This window comes from Sorex araneus, chromosome 5 (genome assembly GCF_027595985.1).
Source record: "Sorex araneus isolate mSorAra2 chromosome 5, mSorAra2.pri, whole genome shotgun sequence".
In the NCBI taxonomy this organism is placed as follows: domain Eukaryota; kingdom Metazoa; phylum Chordata; class Mammalia; order Eulipotyphla; family Soricidae; genus Sorex; species Sorex araneus.
The window spans coordinates 44,212,062-44,230,561 of record NC_073306.1 but is presented as its reverse complement, the minus strand read 5'-3'; the positions used below and the strand labels follow the sequence as shown (position 1 = coordinate 44,230,561).

General features: G+C 63.2%; 1 protein-coding gene across 12 annotated transcripts in view; it reads right to left on the bottom strand.

The window, feature by feature from the left end:
• The window catches only part of ADGRB2 (adhesion G protein-coupled receptor B2), a 34,648-nt gene that overhangs the window by 13,804 nt on the left and 2,344 nt on the right, over positions 1-18,500 (bottom strand). For 7 of the 12 annotated variants that reach the window (XM_055137360.1, XM_055137362.1, XM_055137365.1 and 4 more), the window contains exons 2-7: positions 13,510-14,338; positions 2,548-2,631; positions 2,157-2,321; positions 988-1,152; positions 298-462; positions 33-200 (exon numbers count right to left, since the gene is read on the bottom strand). In XM_055137360.1, the coding sequence (XP_054993335.1) occupies positions 33-200; positions 298-462; positions 988-1,152; positions 2,157-2,321; positions 2,548-2,631; positions 13,510-14,323 (1,561 nt within the window). In that variant the 5' untranslated portion in view covers positions 14,324-14,338. Of the gene's footprint in view, positions 1-32; positions 201-297; positions 463-987; positions 1,153-2,156; positions 2,322-2,547; positions 2,632-13,509; positions 14,339-18,500 lie in introns of those variants that run through there. The other 5 variants (XM_055137368.1, XM_055137370.1, XM_055137371.1 and 2 more) reach the window with 3 other exon arrangements.

The window sequence follows — 18,500 nt, the reverse complement described above, 5'->3', positions numbered from 1 at the left end:
CCGCCCTGACCCCAGCCCCCAGCGGCCAGTACCTGGACACCTCTTCTCACTGCAGGGCTTCACCTCCTCGCCCGTACCCTCGCAGGGGTGGCCCTGCGCGCCCGTGGCCTGGCACATGCGGAAGCGGCGCTGCCAGCCGGTGTCGCACGTCTTGGAGCACAGGCTCCAGGAGTTCCATGGCCCCCACTTGCCGTCTGTGGCTGCAGGGCAGAGGGGGCGGCAGGAACGGCTCCAGAGGCAGCCCTGCGCCCCGCCCCAACCTGGGCCGTCCCTGCCACCTGGGCACCGAGTCCTCACCTGGACACTCAAGGCCGCTGCACTCACGGGTGTCGGTGACGGAGCCGGAACACGTGGCCCAGGCCGGGCCCGCCACACTGCATTTCCGGCTGCGCTGCTGGGTACCGTTGGCACAGGATGCAGAACACGGGCCCCAGGGACCCCATTCTAGCCACTGGCCTTCCACTGCATGGGGAGACACAAGCAGGGTGGGGGGCGTTGAGGAGGAGGTGTGGGGGCCGCTGGGGGCGGCTGGGAGAGGGCAGAGTCTACTAGGCATTCAGGTGGGAGAGGGGCGGGTGGAGGGGGGCTGTAGGGAGCAGCTGGTGCCAGGCCTGGTCCAGCCGGTCCCAACTCTAGGACCACGGGGACCCTCGCCAGCCAGCTCTGGGGCTGCAGGAGCACCTTCCCGTCTGTGCCCGCACCGTGGCTCAATTTTGTGTCCCTTGCCAGTCCAGCAGGTCACAGGCATGTGAGTGTAGTTGGAGGCGGAGGGAAATGGGTATTGATTGGCCAGCAGCACCCCCTTGGGGGCCACAGGGTTCCAGCTCAAGCTAGCTAGGAGCAGATCCTCTCCCCCACTGGAAGGACCTTCACCGGACCCCAGACTCCCCATGCACGGTCTAATCTAGGGGGCACTGGCCCTGACTGCCTCCCCCCGCATGTCTCCACACCCCCACCCGGCCTGCAAGCCCACTGGGCGCTACTGACCCGGGCAGGCGGCCATACTGCAGAGCTTAGTCTGCAGCTCGGGACCCTCGCAGGCCTTGCCGCCGTGCTGGGGGGGCACGCAGGTTCGCATCCGGCTCCGGGACCCCCGCCCGCAGCTGCGGGAGCACAGGCTCCAGGACCCCCACTCCTCCCACACGCCGTGAACTGCAAGGAAGCACGTGGCCGGTGGCAGGGCCGCTCCTTGGCCCTGCCCACTGCCCATTCGTCCACCAATCAGGAGCTCGGACAGCTCAGCGGCTGCTCCTCATTGGCTCTTCCCTGGACCTGCTGCCAGGACCGTCCCTCTGGGCCCCCCAGGGCTCAGAGTTTAAGTGGGGGAGTGGGTATGTGGAGGCGTTAAGTCCCAGTTCACACAGGAGCCTCCATCAACCCAGGAGCGGAGGGGATCCCTCCCCTCCCCGGGGCACAGGAAAGGCCCCCATATCCCTCACCCACTCCACCCTACCCCAGCCCGTCCCCCACTCCCCCAGACCCATCCAAAGTGACAGGCCTGGGGCTAGGGAAGAGCCTCCCCGGTGGCAAGCGCGTGGACACACACAGAGACACGACCCTCGGCACGGACACAGACACAGAGCTCACGATTGGGAACACAGTTGCCCCAACCCCTTGCAGGCTCCTGCACAGCCCCAGGCACCCAGACCCCTTCCCAGGCGGACCTTCCTCTAACTCTCCAGACCCTTCACTCCCAGGGCACACTGCGGGGCGGGGACCCCTGCTGCTCCACCCCCTGTCCCGGCAGACACATGCACCCCTCCCACAAACCATGCTGCACTGAGGGGGTCTCGGGGAGGCAGAGGAGCAAGTGGAGGGGCAGAGGGGGCAAAAAGTGTCGACTGCTTTTGATCTCGATGGACAGGCTGAACCGCCAAGGTAGGAGTCGGGGTGAGGAGGTGACTACGCGAATCTGGGAGACGGACAAGAGGTGCTGGTGGGGCTGGACCACAGGGTACGGGGAGGGGGGATGAAGGTACAAAGCTGAGCCCAGGTGACCAGGATGCAGGGAGCAGGGCTAAGAGATGCCCAGACCTGAGTCCACCGTGTCCCCGCACCCCAGGTCAGGTGGGCTGAGTGGAAAGGAAGAGGTGACCCCAGCACTTCTGGGCGGGGGGCCTGGCCGAGTCCCGGGCAGGCGGCGAGGACGGGCGTACCTGGGCAGGTGGCTGAATTGTTGCAGGCCCGAGTCTCCCGCAGGGGCCCGCTGCACAGGGTCCCATAGGGGGAGGACACGCAGGAGCGGGTGCGCACCTGCAGTCCCTGCCCACACGTCAGGGAACACACACTCCACGGGGACCACTCCTCGGCCGCGGGGTCGCCTACGAGAGAGGGACAGCGTCGGCGGCAGGGGCCCCTCCCGGGCACTACTCTGACGGGGACCCTGCTACCCTGACACCCGCCACAGCGCCGCCCGCGGGCCTCACGTGGCCGAGACACCACCGAGCTCCAGGACGCAGACACAGACGAGCACACGCCAAGCACACGTGCCACCAGACGCCACACAGTCGGGCCGCACCGCCGCGGGAGGAGGCGGGCCCGGGTTACCTGTCTGTGCCATGTATAACCCGGGCTCATCTGCAGACCTTGGCCACTGGGTTTTCACCTTCGGTTCCTCTTCCGGCTCCTCACCTGGAACACGGAGGCGGTGGCGGGGGCTCAGCTCTGCACTGGCTGAGGGATGCGGGGAGCGAGGGGCTGGGACCACCTGCAGGCAACGCTGGGCCAGCTCTGCCCCCCCCCCCGCCCCGCCTTCCTACAGATCGGGAAACGGGTCACAGCCTGTCAGCTCTCTTTGCCCTCGTGTCTCAGGAGGGAGTCTGCTCCTGGAACCCTGGGAAACGGAGCTGCTTCGAGGACCAGCGTGGGGAGGTGACTTGGCCGCGACCACACAGCCTGCAGCCCTCTCTGTCCCTTCACGGGGCTGGCTCCTGGGGCAGACGAGCTCCCAAGCTGGCCTCTGGGCTGCCATTCCCGTGGAGCTAGGGGCGGGGTCCTGGGCCCGGGCTGGACTCCTAAGTACCACGCAATGTCCTGGAGGGCCCGGGCAGGGCCTGGGCCCAGCACACTCTCCTTCCCCGCCACCCCCAGCCCTTCCCCTTGCCCAGTGAGCGGCCGAAGCTCCAGGACACGGCTGTGGCCGCCCTGAGCGGTGGGTCCGGTTTGGGCTTTGGCAGCGCTGCCGGCCCTGGAGGAGGGGCTGGAAGCTTCCTCCTCCCAAATGGGCTCTTCCTGCCCAGACAGGAGCACACGCAGGTCCTCCCCCCACACAGAGGCTGGGCAGGGAGGGGCTAGAGGTGGCTGAGAGAGCGAGCCAGCAGGTGCGGGGGCAGGCACCAGAAGGTCTGCCTCCTCCCACGCCCCCAGCCCTGCCCTACTTCTGAGAGCCCTGGCAGTGCCACCTTCTCCAGACTGGAGACTGGGAGACCGTGAAGGGACCCACCGGGGTCACCCAGCCCAGGCCCTTCTTGGCTAGGCAAGAAGGGGACCCCAAGCAAAGGCCAGCTTAGGCCCTGAGCCCCCACTCAGCCCAGCTCTGGTCACCTCAGTACCGTCTGTCCATGTTAGCCACCAGTCCTACACCCAAGGTACGGCCTCCTCGGGTCCCCTTCGCCACCTTGGATGCAGGACCCTGCACCCACCCAACGGCTGTAGAACCAGGCCACTGGGATCCCGACGGACACGAGGGTGCTGTGACCTTGAAGAATGTCCTTGCCTCTCAGATACTTGGACGACCCCCACCTGAGCCCGAACCAGGGCCCCAGCTGGCCCAATGCTTCATAGGCAGAAGTGGAAAGTGGTTAGTCTGACCCCTCCCTCCTCTCCTCGCCCCTGCCCTATACCTCTATACCTCCCAGAACACCCTTCAGTCCCCAGGGCCTTTGACTAACATCTGCACACCCTCTGGGCCTGACCAGATAAGCTCTGCCTCCATCTGGACCCCAGAGAGGGTTGGGTGCCCCCCAGCCAGCTCTCGAATCCCCTCACCCAGCCTTCCACCCCAAATCTAGCCCCTCCCCAACCCCCCAGCCTGGTGACAGCCGCCTTCCCCACACCCACCCCCAGGCTGCTGAAAAAAAACTCACAGCTGTGCCGACTGGCTCTGAGACAGAAGCAGGTTCAACAGCACTGGGCACCCAGCTCAATGCTGTCCCCTCTCCCCAGCAAGGCAGACACCGACCTCTCCTCCCTCTCCCTGCTCCTCTAGAGAAGCGAAAGTTTGTAAGAGGACAAGCCCCCAACACACACACACACACACACACACACACACACACACACACACACACACACCCCTCACATCCCAACTTTCCTGCAGCCCTTCTCCTCCCAAGGTGCCCCTAGCCTGGTACTGGCCCTTCAGGAGGCTCCATGCCTCATCCCCCTCAACATACGGCAACCCCAAGGCCTTCTTTTCCTCTTCTCCATCACTAGTAGGCTGCAGCTCACAGCACATTCTTTTTTTTTTTAAGTTTTGGGCCACACCCGGCTATACTCAGGGCTTACTCCTGGCAGGTTCAGGGGACCATATGGGGTGTTGGGATCAAACCCAGCTTGCAAGGCAAGTGCCCAATGCACTGTACTATCTCTCCAGGCCCTGGCAGCATATTCTTACCTGCACTTGCCTCCTGGCTCGCACGTGGCTTTCCCTGAGAACCTACAAGCTGGCTCTGGCAGCATTTTTGTTTTGTTTTGTTTTGATTTTGTTCGGTTTCATTTTGGGCCACATCCGGTGATGCTCAGGATGACTCTGCACTCAGGAATTACTCCTGGTGGTGCTCGGGGGACCATATGAGATGCCGGGGATTGAACCTGGGTCTGCCACGTGCAAGGCAAACATCATACCTGCTGTATCATCACTCTGGTGGCATCTTTCTGCTGAAACTGCTCTTACTAAGTCATTGGCATCGCTGGGTGGCTGAATCCCACTGACCCACTGACACTTGCAAACCATGTGACCTCAGCCTTGTACACACACACACACACACACACACACACACACACACACACACACACACACCAGTCCTCCTGCTCGCCCCTTCCTCTCAGGCCCATGCCATCATCTTTCACACAGGTCTCTCCACATCAGCCATCCATGCTTTCTTCTTTAATTTGGTTTTGGTGCCATGCCCTGTGATGCTCAGGGATCTCTCCAGTTGGCATCTGGAGGACCGTAGGCGGTGCTGGGGATCTAACCAGACACATGTCCTAACCTCTGTTCTATCTCTCTGGCCTCAGCACCCACACTTCGTCACTTAAACTCACTACCCCCACCCCTGCCCCTGCCAGCCCACAGCCTCGGCCCCAGGCTTCATTCCCTCCTGTGAGGGGCTGTTCCCGAGTCATTCTCTTCAGCCCTCCCTCTCCCGCGCTTCACCTCTGCACATCCTCTCGCCTCCAAAGTAGCCTTCCTGCCTGGGGTCCTGGAACTGAGCGTGTCTACATCATCATCTCTCGAACCTCTGCCGGCTTGTTCCCTGTTTCACCAGGGAAACTCCTACTTGACCTTCAAAACCCATTGCAAATGCTTTCCCATCTATGAAGCCTTCTTTATTCCCAGCTGAGTTGGCTGCCCTCTCTTCCTTGTGCCCACTCATGACAGATGACTCCATCTTCTGTCCATGGACCTGCCCCCCCCACCCCCCCCCCACACACATCCCCAGTCAGCCCTGGAGCGGAAGGTTGCAGCTGAGTCCTCTCCCGGTCCGCAATGAACACCAGTACAAAATCTGGCCTCGTGAAAGAGCAGGAAACGCCAAAGAACATGCTGGTGTTTGTGGGGGAGCTTGCTAAGTGCCCCGGGGTGGGGGGAAGGGGTTACTGGAAACGGGCAAGGACAATTATGACTATAGCTCAAGAACTGGCAGCCTCTGTGCCGACCAGCCAACACACAAACCCAAAAGCTTTCCACGCATGCCTCTCGCTCTGCGCAGATTCGGCCGGGAGTCCCCTCCTCCAGAACCTGTCCCGTCATGGCGTCTGTGGGCCCCATCCACCAGCCGGGCATCTGGTAAGTCCATCCAACATGGCCCGGGAGACCAGCTTGACCTGCCTGCCGGGCGGTCTTGCCAACCCTCTGCTCCCGGCCTTCACTGACCACTGGCTGGCCAGCCTGCTTTCTCCAGAGTGGGCTGGAGCAAGCGCCCTGTTTGAAAATCTGAACATGTCTGAACGTGTGTCTCTCTCCTGGCCTCCTGAGCTGGCCCAGAGGGCGGCAAGAATACATCCAGAACCACACAGCCACCCAGTAGGGAGCCTCCACCAGCCCCCTCCACCACACACACACACACACACACACACACACACACACACACGCACGCACACGCACACGCACACGCACAACGTAAAGTCAATTCTGCCCCAGAGGGAAGATGAGAGATCCGACCGGAGTGTCATTAACTGAGACAGTTAAATTTGTTCTGGTAAGGAGTTTGCTTTGCTCGCGGCCAGCCAGGGTTTAATCCCCAGCACTCCATCTGGTCCCCCAAGCCTAGCAGGGGTGATCCCTGAATGCAGAGCCAGGAGTCAACCCTGAGCACCACCGGGTGTGACCAACCCTACCCTCCAAAATCAAAACCAAAATAATTATTTGCTCCGCACATGCCCCAGGCAGGCCCCAGGCAGCTCTGGGCATGGGGCAGGAAGTCTAGGGGGGTGCTGGGATGGGAAGCCGAGGAGCGATCCTGGCCGGGGTGCAAGTGGCTCACCCAGCTGTGCCAGAGGCACGGGAGTGCACAGTTCCACCTGGCTGTCTGCCCTGACCACAGATGACCCACTGCCCATCAATCTTATGACCTCACGGCTGCCCTGCCTGTCTGGGATGAGGCAGCTCTGTCTACACAAACCACCCAACGTCAGGCTTTCACTCTAAAGCACCTCACTCCCTCCGGGGCGGACAGGCTCTCCTGTCCTACTGAAGAAAGGGACTCCGGGGACTAGAGGGACAGTACAAGAGGTCACTTCTGAGCACAGAGCCAGGAACAGAACTTGAACACTGCTGAGTGTGGCCCAACACCAAAAAGAAAAAGAAAAAAGAGAAAGGGAAGGAAGGAAGGAAGGAAGGAAGGAAGGAAGGAAGGAAGGAAGGAAGGAAGGAAGGGAGGGAGGGAGGGAGGGAGGGAGGAAGGGAGGGAGGGAGGGAGGGAGGGAGGGAGGGAGGGAGGGAGGGAATGTGGGAGGGAGAGAGGGAGTGTGGGAGGGAGAGAGGGAGGGAGGGAAGAAGAGTGAAAGAGAAGAAGAGAGGATAGAGGAGAGGAGAGTGAGAAGAGGAAGAAGAGGAGGGGAGAGTGGGGAAGAGGAGAGGAGGGGAGGGGAGGTCCCGGGGGAGGAGGTTGGGCCTGACAGCTGCAGGCACCCAGACTCCACTGGCCTGCCCCAGCTAAGGGTGGGGGGGGTGCTCCAGCTCAGACCCACTCCTCGACAGCCCCTCCTACTCGCCTCTTACCTTTTGACCTAGTTTTCACTTCCTAACTGTGCCCTGGCACATCTACGTTCTCCACAGCCCTGTGTCACCTCCAAGTGACCTTCGGAGCACCCAGCATGACCCCACTCTGGCCTGCAGAGGAGCGAGCCGTGGCGTAGCCCCTGGCGTGTCCTGGCATCTGCTAGCCAGGCCGGCTCTGCTTTCTCCAAGCCCCCTGCGAGGCCACGTTGGGCAGAGACAGGGATGATCAGGGACGATTCCCAGCTCTGCCAGTCTTGCTGTGTGCCCTTGGGCGAGTCACCCACTTCCCTGAGCTTAAGAAAAAAAACAAAACTTCAAACAGAAATAATAGACTCCAGCCTGTCACAAGCTCGCTGTAAGAATGAAATGGAACAGGATATAAGGGCCCCCCAGAGCACAGTGCACTCTCACGGAGAGGGGGCTGCCACCTGCTTCTTGCTCTCCTCTGAATGTGCTAAGGCTCTCCTCCTCCCTTCTTCTGCGCGTGCTAGCCCCTTCCCTCGGAATGCTCCCCCCCCAACTCTACCAAACCCTTCTACATGGCAACTGCTGCCTCCTCCAGCAAGCCTTCCGAGACTGATCATGTAAGAAGTGGGGTATGCTGGCCCCTTCTTCTGTGGCCAAGACCCCAAGCTGTGTTCTCTCTTGCAGCCCTGGGGGAGGTTCTCAGTCTCCCTCGCCTTCCGCACGCACGGACTACCCAGCTCTGAGCAGTCAGACCTAAGACAAACATTCGGCAAACAGAGCCTGACATCCCCCGGGGGGCCTCTGCCCCCACCGGCAGGGGCCACTGAGGCCTGGGAGACCGGGCGAGCACCGGCTTGCTGTCATCTGGGCAGGACTGCGGGCTCCTGCTACGCCGAGCGCTGCAGACCCTGCCCCCCCAAACTCCGCACAGTCCAGCCCCCTCAGCCTCCTTTGTCATGAACGTGTTAAAAATAACCACGATAATCATCACTTGCAGGGGAGCGAGCAGTTTACAAAGCAGCGCTCCCTTCCCGGGGCCCTCCGTGGCCTCCCAGCGGCTGGGGACGGCGTGTGGAGCAGCTCTGGTGCAGCCCCTGCAAACATGGCCCCTGCCGATGTGACTCCGTCATGTCCCTCCCTGGCGCCCTGCCGGCAGTGCTTCCTGCACCCTACTGGGCCACAGAACCCCAGGGGCGGCTTCTGAAGACCCCAGCCTCTGCAGGCGGGTGGCCCGGACCCCAGACGCCCGGCCAGAACGCAGCCCCTCGGGGGTTCTCCTTCCCAGCTCCTGGCCTGTCTGCTCAGCCTCGCAGCGGCACAAACTGGGCACCTGCTACCTCCCCCACATGACCAGGCGGGCACCACATGTGACTCACCCTGCACCCCACCCCCGACACCCAAGTTCCCGATGCCCAAAGGCCTTTGTTGCAGAGGCCAAGGCCCCAGTGTCCCGGGCCAGCTGCCAGAGCCTCCATCCCGTCCCCCACACCTGAGACCATGGTCATGGTCATCCAGCTCTGCCCACTGGCCTCCCGTGCCCGCACGCGGCTCGCTTGCACCTCCATGCCCTGACACAGCCTTTCCTCCTCGGGGGTCCCGGAAGGGTGAGGCGGCAGAGGCCCGGGGCGCCCCCCAGAACAGCGCTGCGTCAGGCACTGAGCCCATCAGCCCCTCTCTAGGTCTCTGTAAAGTGGGGGAGACCAGGGCAAACCTGCCTAGGCCAGTCCACTTCGCCCTGTGGTCCTTCCAAGTGACCGCTTCTCTCTTTACAACCCCGCAAGCATCCCAGTGGGGATCATCGATTCTGTGTCACCTTCCTTTCATCCTTCCTCACGCAGCAGGCAAGAGTCTGGGTGTCACCAGAGATGTCCCCGGCCCACCCTGCAAGTGCTCGTTTCTCTTTCTAACAAACTGAGAGCCGGGCCGGCCAGCTGCAGTGGAGTCACACAGCTTTGTTTGCACGGTGGCCACTGAGTCTGCTTAGCTGCTGTTCTACATAAGGAAGACTTATTTTTTTTTTCTACCTGTGACGGGACATTTCTTTTAAATGTGTAAAAAGCTTTAATATAAGAATGTGATTGGATGTAAAGAAAAATTATGTAGACTGGTGAATTCCCGTTCAGTTCTCAGACCCCACCCCACCCCCACTTCTTGGGGATCTTGTTCCTTCCTCCCCCACCTCTGTGACTTCCGGTCTGTCAGGACCTATGACACTCAAGGACCATGGCACATGCTTCTCAGAAGGATCACCATGTGCCAGGCCCATGCTGGGTGTGTGCCATCCTGCTAGCTCCTCCCGGGTCTTCTGCCTGAAACACAGGTGGGAAGTAACTTGCCCACAGCTCAGAGCATATGTGTTGTGTGTGTGTGTGTGTGTGTGTGTGTGTGTGTGTAACTGAACCTGAGGCTTGGGGGACAGAGCTTTCTGTGCTTTTTGGCGGGGGGGCACACCCATGATGCTCAGGGCTTACTCCTGGCTCTGCCCTCAGGGATCACGCCTAGCAGTGGTTGGGGGAACCACATGGGGTGCCAGGAACTGAACCCGGGCCTGCTGTGTACAAAGCAGGGCCTTACCTGCTGTACTATCTCCCCAGCACCAGCCCGTACTCTTGACTGTCATTGTCCACTAGTGATCCTTCGTCCCACCAGAGGGCAGATGGGCGTCTGGTTCACCGGGGATCCCAGCCGCCCAGAGCCAGCCTGAAGCTGGCGTAAACTACACTTTCAGAAGGCAGGAAGAAGTACGTAGGGAACCAGGGTGTCCCTGATGAGATGCCCAGGGGAGTCTGTGTCCCACTCTCTGTCCTGTGACGGGCACTCAGGGCTCCAGCTGCACAGGGACAGGCTGGAAGGACCTGCCTGCCCCTCCTGTGAAAAATCTCCAGCAGAGGGCCTGCCTCTATAAGCAGGCAGCCAGGGACCCCCTTCCTGCAATGAGAACAACAGTGGACCACGGAATCAGAGCATTGAGAAATAAGCTGGAGAGGGACGGGGACAGAGGTTAAAGTCACTCCAGGAAGGCAGCGGTAAAGGCTGAGAAGACTGGACACGGCCCTCAGGGCTTGCCAGGGCAAGGGAGAAGGCTTGGAAGGAAGGCCGAAGGGCAGGTGGCGATGGGTAGGGGGGAGTTCAGGGGGCTGTACCAGAGAAGGGGCACACAGAGAATTGGGGTTCCTTGTCCATGGCAACTGTGGCAGAAGGTGGACCCGCACCCCCTGTTGCATCCCAGGCCTGACTCTCGGGAGCCCCCAGGCTCACAGGGTGGTCATGCCTCTGGCCTGGAGCCTGGAGCCAGGGAGGGTGGGCCAGCAGCACTCCCAGGGGGCCCCCAGGAAGCATGGCGAGAGGAAAGACACGTTCCCCAGGGGTCAGCGTGCGCAGCCACGCCGTCTGCGTCCCTGCCCCGCCCACAGCTGCGCCTTGCAGCTGGCACTGCCTCTGCCACCCGCCTTCTAGCCCGGCCTCAGCCAGTCCCCACCACCGAGCTCCTTCCTGCCTGCCTTCTTTTCCTTCCTCTCCCCCCACTTAACAGATTGCGGCAGCAAGATGGCACAAATTTATGGCTCAACTCACCAAAAATAACAAGAGATCTATCAAAGGCAGTTTGCGTGAAATTAACAGGCGCCTGTACCCTCTTGTCAAGCGCACTGGGCTCGGAGGCGGGCCCAGGGACCCTGTTCCGGCCCAGCCTCACTGCTCATCGCCACCTGCGCCCTGCCCTACCTGGCCTGGCCACTGATCCTACTCGGGGTGTCCAGAGAGGAGAGCTGCCCGCAGCCCCCACCCGCCTCTCCCCCGCCCCGGGGCTCTGGCTGCCCGCTCACCACCCTCTCCACCAATCTTGTTCTCAAGCTGGAGGCTCCGTGTGCCAGCCAGCGCTCCTACAGCTGGAACACGTGTCTGGCTGGCCCAGCGTGGAGGAGGCGAAGGGAGGTGCGGAGGTGAGGCTTGGCAAAGATGCTGCTGCCACCCAGCACTGAGGATGCCAGGCCCCCGTGCCACAGGCCCTCAGATCCTCCTGCCACAGAGAACTAGCTGAGGCCATCATCTCCTGTCCCAGACAAGCTGGGCCAAGGGGAGGAGGAGGAGGCATGAGAAAGGCTTGCCAGTCAGGGGAGTAGGAGAGGCCGTGCCAGCCAGCGCTGGGCAGCAGTGTGCCAGCTTAACCTGCTGCTGATGGCGGATGCCACAGCACCCTGTTCTACACTGGGCCTCCCTGCAGGCGACCCCAGTGTGGCAGTCTGGAAGCAGGCCAGGGGGCGTCAGGGCATGGGAAGGGGGGAAGGGCCAGACCTGGGAGCTGCTGAGGACCAGGGCCTCATGCCCAGGAGCAACCTTCAGGAACTCCCGCACCCTGGGCTGAGGGGCACTGAAGAGGGTGGGCACGGTGGCACTGGCCTGCTCTGGCACCCAGAGACACCCCAGCTACCAACCAACTCCCACTTCCGGCTTCAGCCCAACCCAGCTGGCTGCTTCTGGCTCCGTGCTCCACATGGCAGCCTGCCCAGATGGTGCCCGCCCAGGAGGGCACAGTCCAGCTCCGTCCACCACGGCCCACTGGGCTGAGGGGCCGCAGGGAAAGCCAGACAAAAGAGCGTGCCCTCCGCAGAGCGTGACAGGGGGGCGCCCCCACAGTGACAGGCCGGGCCAGGCAGCAGGAAGAACCATAAACCTCCTGATATACGCCTGGTGCTCTGTGCTCTCCGCCAATGTTCGACAAAGAAGCGAAATTCAATTTCTTCCTGCAGGCACTAAATCCCAGGCCAGCGGCTCCAGGGCCTGTAACCTGCCCATGGCCTGGCTGTCACTCGGACAGCTTCATCGACCATAGTTAGAGGCCAGGGCAAAGTCACGGAGCACCTGCCATGGTGCCAAATGTGTCCTGGGGAAGGCGAAACCACCCCTCCCCCCAGCACATTGTCACGCTAACTGGCCCTCAGATTCATTCAGGGCAACCCCCCACCGCCTTCCCATTTTATAGATTAAAAAAAAATGCCAAGAATCAGTCCCAGGCTCGCCCCACTCAAGGCCCTGGCCTCAAAGCAGGGCTGGGACAGGTCACACTCCTTCCACCCTCCTCGCAGACCCCACGTCACACCGCCCGCTTCCTGGTAAACTCTCCATCAGATCCACAGGCCTCTCCGGCTTCCATCCCTGCGTGACACCCTGTGATGCTCCACCAGCACCCGCTGCCCAAATGGGGAAACTGAGGCCCTGAGCGGGAGGGCAGGGACTTCCTGTTAGAATCAGCACTGGAAGAGATCACACTCCGCCTCCCTCCCGCGCCGTGTCCTTGCTTCTGTCCCTGATGGCCCTGCGGCCAGTCCCTGGCCCAGCACTCCGGAGAGCAGCTGAGGGTCCTGGGGCCTGGAAGCTGCAGAGGGGAGGGTCGGAGGGTCGGAGGGTCGGCAGGCGGGTGCGCTGCTGAGGGAGCAGGGCAGCGGGGAGCAGAAGCGGGCAGGACTCAAGGGCTCCCCGAGCTTCTGCCCAGTCAGCAGGAAGCTCCAGCAGCTGGTGGCCTCCATCCCAGAGGACACGGGCCCAGAGGGAGGAGACGGGGGACGTCAGGAGAAGAGCCAGCCCAGCCCTCCAAGGCTGCCTCGGAGCCTCTGCACCGCGGCACGTGCACCCCCCTGCCCCGCCAGGCACGGGCAGGGCCACAGCCATCTCCTGCTCGCACACACTCCAGGCCGCCCTGTCCAGGGACAGAGCCAGTGCTTCCCCGCTGCGGGCCTGTGTCTCCTCTGCTCCCTCTGCCTAGAAACACCCCCTCTCCCCTGCCCCAACTCCTGAGGCTGGGCTGCTTCCACTGCTCCTTTAGATCTCTGCTCCTGGATCGCTTCCCCGGGAAGCCTTCCCTGACTGCCCCTCCGAGGACGGCCCCTGCCTTCGCTGCATCACGCAGAGGGTCTGACCCTGTGCCCCCATTCATCCACCCAGGCCGGCAGCTCTTCTAGAGGGAGCGCCGATCCCAGCTCACACTGGGGAAGCCCTTCATCTGGAATGAGTCTGGAGACAGAGGGACCCCCAGGAGTGGCCCTGGGATCGGCCACCACGGGCGCCCGTGGACGCCGTCAGCCCTCGAGACCCTGCAGACTCACCATATCTCATCTCGGTGGTGAACAGGTCATTGCTGCTCCCCGAGTGCAAATCGGCCTCCGCAGGTGGGGCTGGCCCCCCGGGCACCAGGGCATTGGACAGGGTATGGGCCGCAGGCGGACCTGGAGGTGTGGTGGTGGTGGTGGTGGCAGCGGCGGCAGCGCCGGCTCCGGCCTCTCCGGGGCAGCTGCAGCCAGGCTGGGCGAAGCCACAGGCCCGGCCCGCGGAGCGGCCACACTCCTCGCTCCAGCGGCAGAGCACCCCGCAGGTGAACTGGCTGGAGTTGTTGTTGTTGATGAGCAGGACCTCCACGAAGCGGAAGGCCAGGGCCGCGGGCGCCAGGAGCCGCGGGGCCTCCGAGGGCTCGGCGGACAGGCACAGCTGCACGAAGTTCTTGTCGAAGTGCAGGAAGGTGAAGGGGCCCGAGCCCCCGCACAGCTCCAGGCCCACGGCCACCTCCTCCTCCTCTGGCTGCCCCACCTCTGCCCCCTCCTGGGCCACCGCCTCGTCCGGGCTGGGCCGCAGGCAGGTGAAGTTGACCAGGTAGTGGTCCAGGGGCAGCAGGCGGGGGGCGAAGTGGGCACACACCTGCTCCTGGCGGTTGAAGCGCAGGTAGAGGGAGTACTTGGTGGGGTCGGGGTTCTCCAGGGTCCAGGAGCAGCCCGAGGCGATGGTAGGAAAGAGGTCCTGCAGAGAGAAGGCCCCGTAGAGCACGCCCGAGGCCAGGGCGGAGCAGGCACTGGGGGCAGGGTCGAAGGCGGCGGCCAGGCGCAGGGACAGAATCACAGATAGTAAGAGGGGACAGGCTGGGGTCATCCTATGTCCCTTGCCCTGTGGAGAGAGACAGTGGTCAGTGACCCCAGGTCTACGGCCAGCCTGGGCTCCAAATCTCACCCGGTGAGCCTGCTGGGAGACCGCGCTGTCACCCCAGACCACCAGTGTGGTCCCAGACATGGGACTTCACCTCTCAGAGCCTCAGTGTCCATGCCTGTAAAACGGGTGCACGAGTCATCCCGACCCCCGAGTCTCCTCCCATGTGAGGGAAGTGAGAGACAGGACTCGGGCCGTGTCGGGAATCGGAGTCCTTAGGAAAACACCTGTTTCCTTCTGATTCCGTGGCTCCCAACCCCCCCGCACACTGCGCACCCCAGAACCCGTGGCTCTCCGTGTGTCGTGATCAGCCGTGAGGCGCATCACGCCGAACCCAGCAGTAATTGTCAAAGAAGCAATGTTTGACAACGATTTGCTTTCCTATAAATCAGAGCAATTCAAGGTTATTCCCCAAACAATGTCATTCTCACTCGCTGCGCTGAGTGGGAGAGCAGGGGAGGAGCGGCTCCGGGTGCCAGGCAGGGGCGACGCATACCCCAGCTGTGCCCACGTGAGCGCCCCGCCACGTATGAATGCTGTGAGCGGTCCAACCGGGGGCGGGGGGAGGGGGACGCCTCTGCTGAGGGAAAGACCACTGCAAAATGGGCGCGACCACTCCTCTCAAACCCACTTCCGCTCCTGCCCCGGGGATATCCCCGGGGCTCCGGGCTCCCCCCACAGGGAGGCCTTCACTGTCATTCCCGCTCTGTTCCCACAGCCCTGAAAGTCCGCCTCGGCCACCGGGGTCTCCATTGCTGGCCGTCCCTCCCCCGGCCCTGTGCCCAGGGCTAGTTCCCTCCCCTCGAGTCTGTCCTCCTGGAGGGGGTGAGGCACAGCTGGCAGTGCAGTGCAGGAATGAAACCCTGGCCCAAGGCGCTCCAGCCCCCTGGGTATCTCTCCGGCCTCCCTAGTCTGCAAGGCGCTCAAGGGGGCGGGGCTCACACCCCTCACCTGCACTCTAGGGGGGCTCCCAACAGGTGTGAACATTCTCCTGCTGTGGGCGGGTCGCTTGGCCCCCAGGCCCACCTCTGAAGGGCAGCAGGGGTAGCCGGCCCAGGGCACACAGGAGCTAGCGGGGGGGCGGGGGGGGCGGGTGCAGGTGCACCCTCCCCACCTCCCCGCATTCCCCCTGCCCCTGCCCCCTGTCTCAGCTGGCTCAGCTCCACTCCCTCCTCGGCCCATAATGGGTCCACAGCCTCCATCCTCCAGGCCCCCAGCAGAACTCCAGGCAGGGATGAGCCCCCAGAGCCTGCTTGTGCCACACGAGCGGGGAAAGAGGAGGCGCCGCGAGGGAAGGCCATCTGCCGGAGATCTCACGCGAGCAGCCAGGCAGGGCCCCGAGTCCAGCCTGGGGCCCCGGCCCCTCGCCCCTTCCCGTCCTCACGGCTCGGGCTACAGGCCAGAAGGATAAGCCAGGAGCTCCGGGACTGAGTGACAGGTGTAGGGCAATTCGCACGGGGACTCCTTTCCCCGAGACACAGCTGCCCTCCAGGGACAGACTCCCCCTTCGAAGTTTAGGAGGGTGGGGGCGAGAGGGCGAACCCCAGATCTCGGGTGTCTGTGCGGTGACCCTGAGGCCTTCACTGCTCCAGTGCCCCCATGTGGTGGACTCCGAGCCAGGCCAAGCCCCAGCCTGACAAACAGGCCCATGTGGCCGTTGCTGGCGCTCAGGGGAAGGGGGGCCAGAAGTAGGGGAGGAAGTCTCCTGGGGAAGACCCCCCACTCCCGCCAAACACCTGCCCCGGGCTGTCTGCCCGACACTGCCCCAGCCCCCGCCCAAGCTGTGAGGGGAGCAGATCCCCGGCCTGCCCACTGCACTGGTGCCCGACCATTAGCCCCCCAGCCTGCTGCAGCAGCACCGGCGGGCCGGCGGCTGATGATGAGTGACATCCAATCCCCCCGCTGCCCCCAATTATTTTTAAGCAGGCTGCAAAATTCAGGCCATGGCTGCGGCTGAGCAGAGGGAGGCGGGGGCTCATTATAGCTGGCCTTGCCTCCCCCACTTAGAGCAGGACAGGGAATCTCCCCGCCCCGCCCCCCCCCCACACCAGGGTCTGCAGACGCGCGTGTGCAGAGACGCACACACGGACATTCCCACCTTTGTGTGAACACGCACAGCACAGAGGTGTGTGCAGACCACAGAGGTGGGTGCTCCCAGCACACGGGGTGCAAACGCACGGATGGGGTACAAGGCATGTCCACGTGCAGGGAGGTGGAAGGACTCTTGGAGTGGACACACACTTGGATCTGGGGGGGTTCGGCACTGGACAGTGAAGCGCCCACCGGGAGGAGGACCTGACCTGCTGCTTCTTCCTTTGTGTGCTGGGAGCGGGGTGCTCAGCCCCCCCAGCTCCACCCTCTGGGGCCTCCTCTGCTCCCTATTCCATGGCCCCACGGCACGGGCACGATCTGAGTCCCATCTCAACCCTGCCCTCACCCATTCTTCGCTCTGCCTCCTTCACCCCATTCCAGGATTGCGTTCTGAGTGTGCATGCCCCTCACGACTCCTCCTGTGACAGGAGGCCTTTGAGGGGGTCCCTCCCACCCACAAAATAAGGCCCGCAGCTCAATGCCTCCCTTTGAGAAGGCCTAGAAGGATCCTTGCCTCATGGACAGCCCAGTTCGTGTGGGGAGGGGGGGAGGGAGATTCCCTGTCTTGCTCAATTAGCCATGATTGCCCACCCAGAGCCTCAGTTTCCCTGACTAAGCCTTGGACACCGTGATCCTTGCCTCGAGGATTGCCTCAGTAGAGGCTGAGCAAAGGCCCTGACCCCCCCTTCCCTGGCCCTTGGCAGAGCCTCACCCTCTCCCTGCTCCCCTGCTGAGGCAGAGGTGGCTGCCTCTGGGGAGGGGGGGCGCTTTGGGTTGGATCAGGGAATAGCTTTGCCGGGTCCGCAGGCAGGCTGCAAACACCTTTGCTCAGAAGAGCGAGAGAGGCCAGGTGCGGAGGTCAGTGCTGACGGAGATGAGCAGCCTCCGCCCCTGGGGCCTCTCTGGTCTGGGTCTTAATCTAGGGGACCCCTTCTCTGGCCATGAGCTGCCTTCACTGCTGGCTCACCATGCCCCCAGCAAACCTGAGACGCCCAGCCCCTGTTCAAGGACCCTTTCGGCTAGGCCCCCAGGCCTGTCCAGCCCCCGGCTCCCTTTGGGCACCAAGAAGGGCATCAGCTTCCGGAAGCTAGAAGGGCCAAGACCTGGGGGGCTAAGGGCTGACTAGGAGCAGAAGGAGGGGCACCTCGGAGCAAGGACGGGGTGTCTGGATCCTGAGATCCGGGGATCCTGCGATGAAGCTCTGTTCGCCCTGCCCCCACCCCGGCCTGGGAGGAGGGGGGCGGCGGGGCGCATATCCGTCGCGTTTGCGTTTATCCACCTGGCAGCTCCAATTCACCCGCCCGTCACTCACCCTCCGCCTCCCTTGCGCCCCGCTGCCTAGCCGGCCCCTGCCACCACGCGGGCGGGCGGGGACCCCCTGCCGGTGCAGGCCGAGGGGCGGGGTCCGCAGGCCCCCAAGAGGGCGCGCCCAGGCTCCCAGCCTAAGTCGGTGGGCAGGACCGAGGGGAAGGGGCACCCAAGGGGTTCCGATCCCTGGCGGGGTTGGGGTGGGGGCTCCGCGCGGGCTGGGGACTGAGGGACGGCCCCCAGTCCGGGCGAGGGCTGGCGGGTGGCTGGGGGAGGGGGCGGTGACTCAGCCGCCCTCCGCCCGCCTCCCCGGAACTTTGCAGCAGCTGGAGCCACGGTTGCTACAGGAACCGAAAGCTTTTGTTCCCCAATGTCAGGGCTGCAGGCCCAGGCACCGCTCCCTGGTGGCACCCAGGCTTGGTCAGGCTGCCCTGCCTCACTGGCCTGCCCAGGTCCCTTCAGCAGAACGTCCCCCAGCCTCCCCCAGCGCCAGAGCGTCCTCTGGTCACTCATGCCCAAGCCAGGTTTCCCCAAACTCTCGGGGCCCCAAACTCTGCTCTGCAGTGACAGTTAACTGCCCAGCAAAGTTCGTGCAGGTTTCTCCCTTCCCCGGGAGGTGCGGGCTCCTCTGGGTCCCCTGTGCTCCTGTGACATTTCCCAAGACACCCTCCCGACAAGCAGCCCATCTTTAGGGACCACAGTCAGGGCTGCTTCTCTGGCCCGA